The sequence below is a fragment of the Coffea eugenioides genome, chromosome 3 (assembly GCF_003713205.1).
Source record: "Coffea eugenioides isolate CCC68of chromosome 3, Ceug_1.0, whole genome shotgun sequence".
In the NCBI taxonomy this organism is placed as follows: Eukaryota; Viridiplantae; Streptophyta; class Magnoliopsida; order Gentianales; family Rubiaceae; genus Coffea; species Coffea eugenioides.
In genome coordinates this window covers 28,184,536-28,201,388 of record NC_040037.1, presented here as the reverse complement: position 1 = coordinate 28,201,388, position 16,853 = coordinate 28,184,536, and the positions used below count along the sequence as shown (strand labels likewise).

At 35.6% G+C, this 16,853-nt stretch overlaps 1 protein-coding gene across 9 annotated transcripts; it reads right to left on the bottom strand.

Moving 5' to 3' along the window:
- Window positions 1-473: 473 nt before the first annotated feature.
- On the bottom strand, window positions 474-13,043 carry LOC113764442. Of its 9 annotated transcripts, none has more exons than XM_027308345.1 (8): window positions 12,599-13,042; window positions 11,332-11,441; window positions 8,446-8,595; window positions 8,150-8,367; window positions 7,089-7,199; window positions 3,904-3,948; window positions 2,614-2,737; window positions 474-610 (listed from the first exon to the last, which is right to left on the bottom strand). In XM_027308345.1, exons 1-8 carry the CDS (start codon window positions 12,702-12,704, stop codon window positions 596-598), a joined length of 879 nt encoding a protein of 292 aa, XP_027164146.1. In that variant the 5' UTR covers window positions 12,705-13,042; the 3' UTR covers window positions 474-595. The 9 variants fall into 9 exon arrangements, 6 of the variants coding, with proteins under 6 accessions (XP_027164146.1, XP_027164145.1, XP_027164147.1 ...); XM_027308344.1 differs by lacking the exon at window positions 474-610 and adding an exon at window positions 1,903-2,173; XM_027308346.1 differs by lacking the exon at window positions 474-610 and adding an exon at window positions 2,186-2,430.
- Between the last annotated feature and the right edge of the window lie 3,810 nt (window positions 13,044-16,853).

Sequence of the window (16,853 nt, the reverse complement as noted above, 5' to 3'; positions counted from 1 at the left end):
AAGTTGTTTTTCTCTTCTCCAACTCAAATTTAGCTAGTTCCAACCATTTTTCTTACAGAGGAATTGGTCAAAAGTTTATGTGAACAGAGTGCAAGTTACAGAACAAGTTGCAGCTTTGTTTCAGAGATCTGTGAGGTGTATGCCTCTTGGATCTTCTTTGTCTTCAGTTCTGCACATTCAGCTCAAAACTCAACTTTGCTTTGTTTTTGGTCCAATTTCAATTACAATTTTCTTGATGATGGAGGCCGTATTATCTCATGCACCACACATAAAAGTTATAGCTCTTTGAGTTAACTTTGCAATGCATCAAGAATCATCTCATTTGGATCTCTGTAGGCTGAGTAATGACCAAAATACTCTTGACTGTTAAATGCTTTATTTCAGCTTTTGACATAAATTTTGTCGATTGTATTTATACTTTTTGATCAGGAAACTCAACAGACTGGATTTCAATGTCTTCATATGAATTGTAGAGCTATGTATTAGCTTTAACATGGGTCAAGAATCATTTCAATCCGATACTTGTAACTCAAGATATAGCCAAAATGCCAAAGTGTGTTAAAACTGTAAAACTCCTTTTGACTTGAATCTTTTCCTATGATACCGAAACCTACAAAACAACACAATTTTGCATATTAGCCCACACTTTTACATGTTTTGATGAAGAAATGCTATTTGTATGAAAAGTAACTTATAAAAGAACTCAATTCTTCCATTTTAATTTAAAACACACCAAAAATTAACCTAAAACCTAACTAAGAATGGATAAAATAAAGGTTAATCAAAGATGGAGTTTTATATGATGTAGTACCAATGCAAGCTAGTCATGTTTTCTTGGGTTGTCCATGGCAGTTTGATAAATATGATGGACATGCTAAGTAGTATACTTTTATGCATTGTAATAGGAAAATCACTTTTGTACCACTTGCTCCTAGACAAGTGTATGAGGATCAACTGAGACTTCAGAGGGAAAGTGAGAGAAAAAATCGAAAGAAAAGTGAGACACAAAAGCAAGAGAGAGTGACCAAATTAGTTGAGGGGGAAAAGGCAATTGGAGAGTCGGCCAAGAGAGGAAAAAAAGAAAGGAAACAAAGCTTAATTGCAAAAGCCAAAGATATCAAGCGAGTTTTGATTTCTAATCGGCCCCTATTTGTACTCTTGTACGAAAACGTGTTGGTTATTTCTAATGAACTTGATAACTCTTTGCCTTCTAGTGTTTCATCTCTTTTGCAAGAATTTCAAGATGTATTTCCTGAGGAGATCCCTAATAGACTGCCACCTATGAGAAGCATCAAGCATCAAATTGATTTGGTTCCGGACGCACCATTACCAAACAAATCAGCCTATAGCATGGGTCTAGAGGAGATCAAGGAGTTGCAAAGATAAGTAGATAAGCTGTTGAGAAAGGGATGGGCTCGTGAGAGTTTAAGTTCATGTGCTGTTCTAGTCATTTCAGTGCCAAAGAAGGATGGAACATAGAGAATGTGCACCAATTGTAGGATTGTAAATACGATAACGGTAAATTATGTTAGATGAATTGCATGATTCAGTCATTTTTACTAAAATTAACCATAAAAATGGCATTCACCAAATTAGGATGAGAGAGGGAGATGAGAGAAAAATAGTTTTTAAGACAAAACATGATTTATATGAATGGTTAGTTATGCCATTTAGACTTACTAATACACCTAGTATTTTCATGAGACTAATGAACCATATTTTGCAACCTTTTTTGGAAAAATTTATACTTGTTTATTTTAATGATATCTTGATCTATAGCAAGAGTTTTGCTCAATAGCTTGAATATTTAGGGACTATTTTTTAGGTACTTCGAAGGCTATTTGTTAATCTCAAGAAGTGCATTTTTTGCGCTAATTATCTTGTATTTCTAGGATATGTTGTTAGTGAGCAGAGCATTTATGTAGATGAAGAAAAGGTCAAAGGCATACAAGAATGACATACTCCAAAGTCGGTTAGTGATGTACGAAGCTTCCATGAACCTACTAGCTTCTATCGATGCTTTGTCAAAGATTTAGTGCAATCGTTGTACATTGAGGTACTCAAGTCTCGTATTTGTATACTGAGGAGCAAAGTGCTCGGGTCTCGGCTAGAACTTCAGCATATCTGCGGCCATCATGTGCTGGATGCCTCAAGGGGGGTAACAAACTAAACGCTGGTGCCATATGCAAACGAACACTTCGTAAATACCAAATCGAGAACAATTTCAATCTGAGACCACATTAAATCTAAACAATCTGATTGACATCAAAGAGATTTCATTCTACTTGGGGGAAATATCAATGTGAAAGAATGCATACGCTCTATAGGAGTATTGTGCATCAGACTACACACGAACAGATGCAATGCCGAATTCACCGTACATCAATTAAGTGCACATTTACACTTGTTCAAATGCAGTTCTTACCCAAACTGCAGCAAAGTTGACACTTATTTAAGAACCTTAATTGAGTACTCTAATCATATTGAGTTAAAAATTCCAAAACCCGATAACACTACCTGTACTTGCTAAAGAATTTTGTCTTCTGTATTTGTTTTGGATGGCATAGTAGGAAATTATTACAAAACAATTGCTTGTGGATAACAACCACTGACCTCCATTTTCAAAGATCCCCAAACTTGCTTGCATGTTTCCAATTTTGCCTGCATACGGAGCAAAAATGACTTTGCCCATGGTTCATTGCGCCCCTCCAAGCTCAGGTCATATGGTACTGTGAAGCTGCTTTATCACGAGTGACAATTAAGTGATGCCATAACAAACTCATATTGAAACCAAAGCTTAACGGTTTTTTTGCAGATAATTTAAAACTCATAAAAATCACTCTTATGATTCGTTCCACAGCAAGCTCACCAAGAACTACTTTCTATGCAAGGTAACAATTGCTGAAGCAACAAGAAGAAATACCAAGAGTAACTTCTATAACTTTTGCTCACTAGAAAATCTTGTAGCTGTTATTGGATCCCCCGCCTTCAACCCTTATCTTAGTTGCTATTTTATTCCTATTTCAGGGAATCAATGTTACATGAACCTGTTTACATTATTCAGATGTCATTTTATTTCAATGACTTGTTACAAAAACAGAAGCAGAAATGAGCAACTCAAAATTTAGTCAAGGGACGGAGGCCATGTTATCACTCATGAATGCTCACAAGTTGATCAATCAATTGCAGTGTTCAAGGAGGCTATATTTGTCAAAAGTAACACTGTAGTTTACAAGTCTTCAGTTTCTTTAAGGTGACTTGCAGAGGCTGAATGGAGCTAGTAGTTTGGCATCTCTAATTCACACAAAGAATTGAAGAATCAGCAATATTGTCTTTGGAGGCTGGGATTTTGAAGTCAATATAGGCAATAGAAACTCTTGATAAACCACATCAATTTTGGAAAAAAGTCATGCCCGTTTCACATGATGTTCAGCATGATGTAACTCAGAACTAGATGCGTATGGAAAAAAACCTTAAGTGGAGTCACAGAGAAGAAAGCAAAGAAAGAAAGAATGGAAAAAAAAAAAAAAACTCAGGTAGCAAGCTAAATGCCTTTAAAATGCGACAACAAACACAAAAATTATAATCAGTAGAAGCAAAGTTTGATCTCAAGATCCTTCTGCCAGGAAGCATCCCAACTTAAATTGCAAACATGGAACCAAATTTGAGTTAGAAGTCAAACCGAAAGCAAGCCAGTTAGTGCGTTCAGGTCGGTAATAGACAGTTGGATCATCTCAGCCCAAAGCTTTTAACAGTTCCATTCAAACCTCAGTGAGTTAAAAAAAAAAATCCTAAATTTAAAGAGTTTGCATTTGGGCTCTGCATGTAATTTTCCCTGTTCTCTTCTACCCAAAAATATATACCCCAAACACATGAACTTAGAATATGCATAGAGAAGTGTACCTCATTAATTCTTCACATTGAGCTCCTCTACTAGGTATCCCACTCCTACAATCACAAATACAAAAATATCAGCATATGGTTAGGCATAACCTCAACCAAGCCCTCCCCTACCCCCACCCCAACAAAAAAAAAAAAAGAACTGGCACTAAGGAAGTAAAAGAATGTTATTTGCACAGAGAAAAAGACATAAAGATTAAATACTTAAACAGACAACATAAACATTAAAAAAGTTTAGGCACAGTTAAAGGTTTATGTCTACATCATCTGTATTGAAAAACAGTTTAAATATAGCAAGATCCAAGAAAGACAACGCTAAAATGAAAAGTAATCATTATTAGACTCCCAGGAAACATGTCAGTAGTAACCACACATCATGGCTACATAAGGCATCTTTTTTTCAAGGTCAGGTTTATTTTTTCGGATGCATAAACACCAAAGAATGATGAGTTTAATTACTCCAACTCAACTCAATCAATTACGATAGCCCAGACCTCATTGCTCAGCTAGGCAAATCATCTTTCTTCATTCCACTAAACCAAGGGCTGTAAGTGCTATTAAAAAAAAAACAAAAAAAAAAAAGCAATCATGGGTCAACTACACAATACCTCTTTCTCCATTCCATCTATGTTTTTGTTCATCCAATTACCTCTAATTTTACAATTGATTATTTATTAGAGAAATATTTATTCTACACCTCATGGTTGAGCTGTCAAAATTAAATGATTTCTATCATTTTAAGACATTAACCTCAAAAATGTTAATGTTAACATTTGACTAAAGGGTAATGATTGGATTTTCTGTTATTATTTAACTTATAGAATAAAACTTGGAAACTGTATGCTTTGAACAAGTTTTAACTTTTGTTCATTTCTGTTTCTCTTCTCTTTGTCCCTTCTTCTTCTTCTTCTTCCTCTTCATTTCCCAAAACCACTCACAATAGTATAGGTGCAAGCATGTTGGGCATGAGCTCCTTTTGCCGGTCATTGCCGTATGCCACCAGAGCATATCTTTGCAGTATATACATCAAAGCAATCCAATTTTGCAGTATATCCAATCCTATGCTCACTCTAACAAAAATAATAAAGAAAAAGCAACACTTTGCCACAAACAGTGCTTCCTCCAATATCACCACCATCTCCACCACCAAATAAAAGTAAAATTTCATATTTTTGATGTCAGACTATCCTACACAATATTGAAACACCACAACTTTGACAATCAACCTCAAAATAGCCAAATACATAAAACTCAACTCAAACCAAAAAGATGAAGATCAAGCTAGAACTCAAATAATAATAAAGTAGAAATGAAATTTCTAATCCAAATAGTTGTTACCTGACATGGATTATAAATCTCAAGAAATTTCTTCTGATTAGGCCATTCAAAAAAATTCAAACAATAGCAAGCATTGGCAACTCTTGAACAGAATAACAGAATACCATTTGCAAGTCTGGTTGGAAGGGCAAAGCAGGGGGCAGTAACAAGTTAGTAATGCTTCAATCAGAATAGATGAGATGAGGATGGGACAGTGGTATAAGGACTTTGGCCTCAGATCTAAGTTGAAAAAGGGGAAGGTGTTGTTGCAAATGACGAAAGGGGAAGCAACACTGTAGGAAAATGGAGGAAGTAAAGCTTGTGCTGCTGGGGAAGAGAGGGATAGGTGCGAAGTATGGTTAGAAGGTCTTAGACTGGAGGAGGTCAAGAGAAAGCAGGAGAAAGGGTAAGGGGACAGGGAAAAGAAATACAAAATCAAAAAAATAAAAATAAAAATGAAGGAAGAATAATTAAAATATAGTTGTAGTCATTAATCCTTCTGTTTTCCCCTATTCAATGGTGTTGACCTTTTGCTTTATTTTGTAGTATTTGTTTCAATGGTAGAAAACATATCAAAAGGCACCAAGAGGTGCAACCAGAATTACAAAAGAAAAACTATCTACCAGGAGATCTACATGCTTGGCCGATAAAATCAACAAATCACAAGGAATCTCTTGGTCAATATTCCTGAATCAAAAAGTAAATGCTGTTCCAATGAACTGATTTGCATTGCCTATTCGCCTATGCGGGACTGACAGCTTGTCATTCCTAAACTCCAAAATCAGCAACAAAATGCATAAAGGTGCAGAACACATTACACATCTAATCACTCTTATCTAGCAAGTTCTTAATTCACAATGCAGTACAGTACCATATGCTAAAAGTTTAAAATATCCTGCCAACTCCTTTCCATTACTACAACAGGGAAACATTCAATTATCTCATGGACTCCATTTTCATGATGACCCTGTTCAATGCTCTTATGGTGATTTATCAAAGGGAAAGGAGATGAAAAGTCTCCTTGCCTTAGGTCAAGCTACAGACAAGCCTACAGAGGAGCCATTTAAAAGTATAAAGAATTGGTATTGAGATGTGGAATTTTATCCATTTGAACCATTTGTCTGGAATCCCATCCTATTTTTCAGGTACAAGAGAAACTCTAACATGATCGAAAGCTTTTCCAATGTCCAATTTACATAGATCACCTTCTTGGCTAATAATTCTTCAATAGGTTCATCCTTTGGCTACTAGCAAAGCATCCAGAATTGGCTTACCTTTGAGAAAAAGCATTCCAGTTCCAGGAGAGTATCCCTATAACCGTTGCTTTTCTTTAGTCAAAAGCAAGACCTGCACCTTTCAAGGATAAGGGTATCGTGGGTCTGGACAGTCAATGACAGGGGAAGAGAAGGTATAAAATGCACTTTATATGAAGTTCTGATTGATGAATATGCTTAAAATGTGGCAAGCCATGTTATCCAATTTTTCCTTTATCTTCTACAGCAGTATCTCTACAATATTTAAGATTCATCTTTGCCCAGCAATTCCTGAAATTAGCCTGACTAATAGCTTTCCTGCTTAAATTTATCAACAACCAGAAATGCACATGATCACAAAAACGGCCATGTTATAGTGATTTAGTAGAAGTTTCATTGAGTACATTCATTATTGCATGAATGGTTAAAGCACTAATAATTACAACAAACAAAGAATACGTGTCATTCACATAACATCAGTGTATCCTGCACTACAGTTGTTTGTGACATCAACAATTTGTGAAGAAGATGAAGTAACTTGTAGTAAAAACCAAACATAATGAAACAAATTAAAAACTGCAAGAAGTTGACTTTCAAGCTATATGTGTCTATACGAACCTGCTAACAAAAATTTGATATAGATTTAGGGACTTGGTGGAGAGGTTACATACAGCGTCCTCAATATGTTCCTTGCAGAACAAGTATACCACTGGATAACCAAGAAGCCATCTGGAGCAAAAGATTTGTAATTAACAACCTTCATGGACCCATGGGCAAAGCAAGGAAAGCAGGAAACAGTAGTAAACTTTCCAAGGATCCCAATTGGTAATCCACAAAGAAATATTCGAAAAAGCCCAGTAACACTTGATATAAAGACAAAAACATTACATATGGGCTCCATAGCTGCCAAGTGGAAAGACTTAAACAAGTGGTTAAAGGCCAATTCTCAAACCATACAAAAGACCATTCTGCCTGGTAACTTAGTAATTGTGAAAACCAGTGTGTAGCTTTTACAAAAAAGTAATTTTCAATATCAGGTTTCCCGCATTAATAGGATGGAGAAGAGATAATCAAGACAAAAAATCTAAATGTTGGGAAGTCAAATAAAAATATGTGATTAAGACCAATAAATTAAGCAATTCATCTACAACTCATAACTTCAAGAACTTTTAGCAACATTTGGTATTGCTGTACTCATGTACCTGAAATAGAGAATAGGTGGCACAGGAAAACTCAAGCTGATGACAAGCAAATTATACATCATACAAAGGAAAAGTGAAAGAACTTGACCCTCCTAAATTCTGGGTCCAACACTTCTCTTGCATTGAGTGCTATACCCAAGTTATTGGGGAAACAGAATTGTCAAACTCCAGATCTGATCACAATCTATATGCATAACACCTACAGATCACATTTTGCTCTTTTGGCTGGCAAGCACATCTGACATCAAACTTAAGGGTCCAAGTGGTCATTCCCTACATGTTACTAGCAGTTTGTGGACATTAGGCAAGACATGAAGATAAAACAGTGTAAGTTTAATCATATGCATGGCAACAAGGATGATACAATTGAAATAAGCCTTTTTGAAGACTAGGAGGTAACTTAATAGATTAAGTAAATAATGAGATATATATCCAGAAATAAAAGCTATGAAAGATGAGGTGAAAGTAGGTTGGTACCCATTAATGGCTGGAATTGTGACCTCAGTTTCCTGAATCCAGCTGCTGAGATCAATTACCCCAGTGGAGTTGGAGGTCCCAGTACCAGTCCTTGTTTCAGTCCCTTCACATTGCAAGAGATCCCTTTTCACTGGATTCGAATGAAAGAGAGAATAAAACTTCTTCTGAATTGATAGAAATTCTGCAGCTGCAGAGCTTTTATAATTTTGTGCCATCATCTGGAATCACAATGCATCAGGAATTTGAGTATGAAACGAACAACAGATTTCAAGGATAATGTTTCAATAGAACAAAACCTTTGGAGGATCCTGTTCAACATCAATGAGAACCACTTCTGTTTCCAAATTTAAACTTGACTTTACAAATTCTGCAAGTGCTCTTGCATGAATAAAATATATCATATCCTCTATAACCATGACTTTCAGAAGCTCAAAAACAGGTGACTCCTGACAAACAAGCAGATAAAGATCAGTTACATATCAAAATTATCTTTAGCACATAAAAAGTCTAACTTAAATCAGAACCATTGAAGAATCCATGAAATAAAAAATCTGATATTTAATAGGTGTCTTTGGAAGTATGTATCATTAAAAAGAAGTTGGAGTAATATTAGGCAAGTAGGCAACCAAGGAAAAAGAAATAAAAGAAAGCTTCATACCAATTTACGTTTGTGGCCTTAAATTAAATGGATTGTTGTCACAAACATTCCTCTGACCTGATGTGGTGCCAATAATGTCCCTCAAAGCTAGTAGTCAACAAAACATGCACAAGGTATTTGCTAAAATGTCTCACATATAAACACAATTACAGCAAAAATTTTCCTTCAAGGCTCTATTCACCAAACTAACACACTAGCACTTACAAGTTTCAAAGAATGTTAAAAAAATCAAGATTCACAACCTTCTTGACATGCCTGAGCTAAGTACAAAGAACCCTTATTAAATAGAACAATTTCCTCAAGCACATGCTCAATCACACATGCATCTCATCTTAGGGCCTCAAATATCAAATATTCCGCCAATAGTGCCAATCACAAGTGTTAGCCTACATATTACAAACATGACACATGGCCTCCAAGTGCCACATTCCAAAATCTAGGCAAATTCCATAAACAACTTGTAACTGTCAATAGTTTGGTCAGATCCTATTGTCAAACCAAGCTATGTAACAGAAACTGGTGCCTATATCATGGCCCATTTCTCGTCATACCACAGGCCCATGTGACAATAGTCCAATTACTTAGCCAATGAATGCACTACTTGTCAAACCACAATGTTACCTCATGGCCCACACTAACCTCATTAATTTCACATACAGCCTGCCCATGTACAGCCTGCTCATTAATTTCCACACAGAATACACTAAACTTGCTTAAAACCATGAATGACCGTCTTCACATGAATGTATATCCCTAAAAAGTTACCAACATTGCCCCAATGCCAAGCACACAGGTCACCTTGTGTCAAAATGGTTGTAAAAGCTTAGGTGACAGGAGGTAGACACTCTGAAAAAGGTTAGAAGCATTGGGCCATCCATGGCTGCCAAATTCTACAACCATGGCTTCCCAAAACCTCCTTGAGCAATATCTCTCCAAGTTTGCAAACTAAATGTACATAAAGCAACACCTCCATGGACCACTGCTTACTAAAACTTGTTGAAATGGGCCAACAATATGCCACGCCCTATGTTACATGGCCTTGGGCGTCGGTGCCTAATGGTGTGTGGTGATGTGTTGGATTCGCATATTTCAAAATTACTGGATCACAGATACGTGTCTAAATTTGAGATATGGGTGCAGGGGCATGTTTCCTATACTCATAGGTGCATAAGATATTCGAAAATAAATCATTCTAAAATTAGTATTAGAAAACACCAAAATTGCAAAGGGATTAAGTTACACATAAATAAATAGTTAAATACAGGGGTTGCCATACAAAATAGATATCATTGTCAAATCCCATCTCTATCCTGGATATTGGTACCTATTATTAGTTTTCTTAGTTAATTCTTTTAGATGATCAGATGGCACGAAGTTCTAAAGTCACCCATAAGTTACTAATAACATGGAATAGCAACTAGGAATAAAATATGCACGTAATTTATTTATATCCAACGATTGCACTAGTAAGTAGTAACAACTAAAGAATCACCAACAGGTTACTTTAGACCAACACTTATTATTTTCCTTCGTTTGCTCCATCCAGCATGTTGAGTCCAACTTTACCCTCAGACTCAACCTTTCATCTTCCTCGATATGAAAAACATACTCTCCATCTTTTTTCTGATTAATCTCTTCATCTTCCTCGCGTTCACCATAGCATCTCATCACCTCTCATCCATTAAACCCACCAAAATTGCCTAGTTGGTGCTGGTTCATTTGTGCAACCAGTTAGCATCACCAGATTCACCAAATGGACAAATAAACTAAAACACCTCAAAACAATTTTAGTTTAGTTTAATAAGAATCCATAATTGGCTTGCCTTAAGCTAACAAAAACAGCCCCTAAATTTCCAGAAGTTCAAACTTTATGAGTGCCAATTATACCAATTGAGTTGTCAGTTCTTACAACCTAATTGCCAAACTAACAATCTAATCACTCTTTGATGCGGTGATATAATGCTATCGATCCTTAAGGAGATGTAACAAGGGAAAGATGAGCCCTTCACAATTATCAAGAGAAACTCAGGTCTGTCAGTAACCAAAATTTAACAGATTGTAGATAATTTTTACTCATTAATTTCCTGTCCATAATCCCCAGTTTATGTGTAAAACAAGTAATAGAAGGCACACATGCTAAGTATCTTATGAAAACGGAATACATGTACCATAAGCATAAAATGAGCCCAAAACTATGCACCCCTTTTGCTTAGAAAATTCCAAATAATTAATTGATGCAGCAATAACCTCTTAAAAATTTCTGAATCACCATGCAGCTCATATATTGATGATTAGAATAGCCAACAGGATTTACTCATAGCTAGACTCAAACTAGTGATCTCATGTCAAACCAATAAATGATGGCTTCAATGACAAGAAGATAGGACACAAACTCGATACATGGAAGAGAAGAAATTATTCAAGGCACGAATAATCAGATAAAGTGAACAGATGAAACTTCAGGCACTGATATTGAGATACAATTAGATAAAGTGAAACAAGTGAAATTAATTCAGACACTAACCTTTTGGCAGCTGTCAAGAAAAGAACAAAGCTGTTCTTGCAATTCAGGCATCTTTCCACCATAATCTACCATTACAACTGGCCTCATCTCCGTGATCAATGCCAAAACATCTAACTCAAAGAAAGTGTTGAAAATTGATGCATTACAAGAGGAAAATGACAAGGAATTTTTACTCGTATAAGGGACTAATAACAAACAGCAGTTCATGTGAACTCTTTTATGCAGAGTCACAATCATATAAACTTGTATAGAACAGCATCGGAAATATGCCAAATTCCTGCCTTAAGAAAAGACGAAAGAAGGACATGCTTACTACATCCTGGAGTACAAATTAGCCATCGGCAATAACAGAACTACCATTTGAGCACCTAAAGCACTTTTCTTGCTATAACATGATGATACTGAACGCCTTAGTTTGTCACATTACTTTGCTAAATACTGGCAGAATAACAACTACAAATTACACTTAGGCTTTTAGAATAGAAAATGGAAAATGGAATCATATTTTACAGTATTTGGGAGAAATCTCTTTCTAGTGAAGTAAGTAAAAAAGGAGGCTAGAATTGTCGATTGGCAAGAAAGCTTCAATTTTGGGAATTGACATTCGAACTCCTCATTTAGCCTTTTGCACTCCAATTCACTCACTAAAAATATAGCCTCCAAGGAGTGCTAGAGGCTAATTGGAGAGTGCAAATATCACTTCTCTTAATTTTCTGCTATTTATCTTAAAGGGCAGTTGATAATGAATATATGGTAACAACATATATCAATGAATGTCCACAAGAGAGTGCACAATTTTGTACAAACCTACAATAGCCTTAAAAATAAATAGCCCAAAATTATGCCGTCTTTATCATTTAACTAGCCTAGCGTGGCATTTACACCAAATTTCTCAAATTTCTATAGCACACTTGTCCAATGATCTCAAGAAAAAAAACTTGGCTAACAAAGTGAAATTTTATATTTTAAAGAAAAAAATAGAATTTTATTAAAATAGAAATAATCAACGTTAATTTTCAACAAATTTCTTTTGGGAAATTCAAATATTCCTTAGAAGATTAAGGGAAGAAGAAGTTGCTGATAATTCAATTCATCAACGTTACTTTGCAGACAGCACTAAACATGGATACACAGAACTAGCAAATAAAAAGGAGACCCAGAAAGCAAAAGACCTGGTGGGACTTGAGAAAAGTATCATTCAAGTTTCAACCAAGTCTTAAATGATAGATTGAAACAGCTGACAACGACGGTATAGTATCATTAATACCTGTCTCGAGCCGACGCTTTGCAGAAGGACGCAGCTTCCATTTAATTTGGGAAAGAGAAGACTCAAAAACGCTGAGAATTTCCGGCAGCTTCGCGACCACCTCCATTCAAAACTCCTATGTTTCTTTTGTTTTCTGATTCAATTGAATTGAAGAGATTATTTGTAAAACCAAAAGGGAGGTGAATGTGATTGTTCAAACTACAGCGGGGTGTTATGTATATTTGAACAAACTTTGGCATATCTGCAGCCTCATGGGATTTTTTTTCTTCAGGGGGCAGGGGCATTTGGTTCTAGGAAATGTCAACCAAGAATTGGAATGAAATTTATTGTGGGTGTTGGGATAATAGTTAATGGATTCGAAGAATTTTCGAAAGGGATTGTACAAAGATGACAACTCTCAATTCTGGACCAAAATTGGTGGCTTTGTGCATCCTCACGCTTGATTCAAAAGCAAATTAATTAAACATTTTTTTAATTGGGAAGCTATCTTCACTGCAAAGAATTTATTCATCCCGTATTTTACTATCGAAGATAATGCATTGGAAATCATTCAACTTGTACACTTTATAGAGGACGTCGTTTTTGGGATACGATACAGGGACGGTCATCAGAAGGACCGTCCATGGACGGTCTCCTCACAAGCCTTAATAAGTGGCTGAAAAAGAGCCACGCAACCAAAGACCACAAGAGAAGCAAAAGTGTAGTCGTTCCAATTAGTAAAATCTCAAAAAAAAAAATTTTGAGTTGCCTTATCTTAACGGACTGGATTAAACTAAACGGAACTTTCAAAAGTTTAAATTTTGAAATGAAATTTGGAATTTGATGGTTAGTTTCAAGTTAAAATTGGGAGAGTCATTATTCAACACAATGTTGAAGAAAACAACTTTGTCTTTCTAACCGGAAATTGAAAATTCAACATCATATTTACCTTCAAGGAAACTAATTTCTCTCTCTAGCTGGGGATGAGAAAATTACTGAGAGATAATGTTCTCCTTCTTTGTTGAAGCTGGAGGAGTAACGTGTTGTGAGGAATATGTGCTTGATGGACAAGGGCTATTCAAACTGAAGAAGCAAGCTATAGTAGTGTTTCATCATTACAGAGGAGATTTGTTAACGATTAAGGGTAAAGAACACAGATGCAACAGGTATTGACGCCTCACAATTTCGATCATGAAGCAAATATTGGATAGCAAAATAGAACTGAGTACATACACCACTATCCCGGATGGCGAAGCAAGGTTGAAAAACAATGGTAGAGGTAGACGAAGGTAATTCTACTAACCCTTATCCTTAATTTTGGTTATTCATAGGTCGATTAGTAACTCTTAAAATAACCAAGTCATTAGATTGATAAAGGAGTTTAACTTTCACACAACTGGAGAAAAATGTTAAGTATAGTTAGGAAAACTATGTTATAAAGCAAGAGTTATGTATTATACAATTCTTGTGTTTGTATGATTATACAGAAAGTGAGTTAAAAGTTACAATCTATTGATATGACTGTACATGTATAAATTTTGCTACTTGTAATTGCTTTTAAAGTATGGCATAACTTTTGATAACTTGTAGGATTTTGTCTAGATAAGGTGTGTGATGTACACCTTGTTTATCAGAATGTATGGTATGTTATTCATCAATAACATTATATCAAAAGTTTTTACTAGATGGTTATTTGTTCCAATCACCTATTAAATTGACCATTAGTGCTTATGAGAATTCATTAAATATTTAGTAGATAGATAGTTTACTTCAATAAGTAGCATGTATGTGAGGGCTCATGTTTTTATTGTTAAAATAATTATTTTTATAATTATTTGTCTTAGTATTAGTCAATTATCTTATCCTTACATGAATCATTTTAAATTTCGCCTTATCGCGCGCGAATCGGAGGTTCGCGTATTTTGCGTCGAATCGACTAAGTGGAGATTTAAGAAACTTATACTAGACTACTAAGTGTGAATAATTATAGTATTAAAGGAATTACATTTAAGGATTAGTGCACAAGTGCAACAAACAAGAGAGAAAAGTGGTAGTGCACCTCACTATTCGCGCACTATTGCGAGTTGACTTTTGCACCATTAACTTGGCTTCCTTAACACACTTCATCCACCAACCATCAACACACAAAACACTCTCTCTTCTCTCTCTTGGAGTCGGCCGAAAACAGCAAAGGAAGAAGAGGAAGAAGCTCCATTTCATCTTGCTTCCATTTTACATCCAAATTTGCACCCAACTTCAAAACTACTTGGAGATTAACTTTAGCTTGGAGGAGAACAACATCTAGTGGAAATTCTTGGAGGTTTTTGTGGTGAAAATTTCTGGTTTCTTCAAGGGTAAAGAGGTAACCATCAACTCTTGCAATCTCTCCATTTTTCTTTAAGAATCAAGCTTAGATTTCATGGGTTTGACAACCCTAAGCTTGAAATAGGTAGAGGACTTGAGGAAACCCATTTTATCTTGTTTTAACACTAGGCTAGCGGACTTGATGATGCCTTTAGGTAGCTGCCTTGAGGTGTAACTAGTTGATTGTGGTTGTTTATGTGTTATTTGAGATGAATACAGTTAGAAAGTGAAGGAAAAATCGAAGGAAAGTTGGAAGTGCAAGCTGGCCGAATCTGTCCTATGGTTATCTTGCTTGAATTTCTAATTTTTGTTGGTTGTTTGGCTGTGAAATTGAGTGATATATGTTGTATATTATGTGTACAAAGTGTCGTCCGAAAATCATTTCATTTGGTTGAACAAAACTTGGATTTTCGAAATTGAAAGAAACCTGGAAATGGTAATCTGGGCAGACGAACAGTACCACTTTGCTTGAACATATCTTTTTGTACAAAAGTCAAAATTGAGTGCCATTAGAGGCATTCAAAACTAGACATCCGTAGCTTTCTAACGGTATAAAAATCACCTGCTAGTTCATTTTGAGTCATCAGTAGTGATTCTGCAAAGTCTGCTGCCCTGTTATGAATATCTGTCCGAGAGGAAGTGAGAAACTGCAACTTGTGGCTTGAATTTGAACTACTTGTGAACTGATTTTGGAAATGTTTTCTTCTGATAAAATGAAGTATTTTGAACCTAGTTTTCAACGCCACCAACCATTCCCAATTTGAACTTGTATTGAGTGAGATGTGACCTGATTTTCAAAGTGCAATAAAGCTGAAAAACTGGAAAGCTTTTCCTTCTTGTTGGCCGACTGGTTTAGTTTGTTGTGGGATGTTTTATTTCAAAAATTTTGGTTGTCAATCAACCATCAAGTGTTTATTAAAGGTTTCTAGGACCTTGGTTTAAAAAATGGATCAAATTTGGACTGATTTCATTGTGCAAAATATTTGGAAAAGAAATAAAAGCAAGAAGGCAGATTAGCTTTGAAGCATCTTTCAAAATTTAGTAGTTTTGTTAACTGCCTTCCCACGTGAATTTTTGTGTGAAATTTGATATAGGGATGGTCCACATATAGAGGTTTAAGTGTACCAAATTTGATGTTATTTTAATACCATTTCGATATCCAAATAACGCCCCAAAGTTGGCTCTTCAAATCTGGAAAATTTCTGATCAGTGTTCAAATTTCAGCCAACTTTAAGTTGCTATATATCGATGCCCAAAACTCTGAATTTAGTTACATTTGTCGTGTTTGAAACCTTGTTTGAAACTCTTATTGTGTTACAAATTTCAGAGCATGATTCACTTTTCGTGAATTATGCCAAATTTCCAATGATGACTACGAAACCAAGACTGGTTCAAACCTGTCCTACTGGAACTGAAACTTTGAGTTGAAAAATGAATGCATTCTATTTAAAATCTTGAAAAAGTGTCCTTTATGAACTTTTAGTACTCTGAACCAAGATTCCAATGGTACAAATTTTTCCATTTTTGGACCTACTGAGTGCAAGTTCTGATTTTTCTAAATTTGACGCGCAAAACTGAAATTTTCCGACTTGTTGGGAAATGGGTTTTGGAAACCTTTCCCTATTCTTTGATATTGATTGATTGTTTTAAAACTCGATTTCATGGAGGAAATTAGTTTCTCTTGTGTTAATAAATCCTCACTTTTGAACCTCTATTTTTGAGTGATTAAGGTTCTCTTTTGAGGCATTGACTAGTCTAATTAAGTGTGTCTTCTTTCTTGGTTAATACATGGTTGTGAGTGAAAGTACTTGTTATTTGTTTAGGCGCTCAAGGAGGTCTTCAAGAGAATCTTGAAGTGGATGCCTAAAGGCTTAATTGCTTGCTCACTCACTTTTGTTTTGACTTGGTGAGT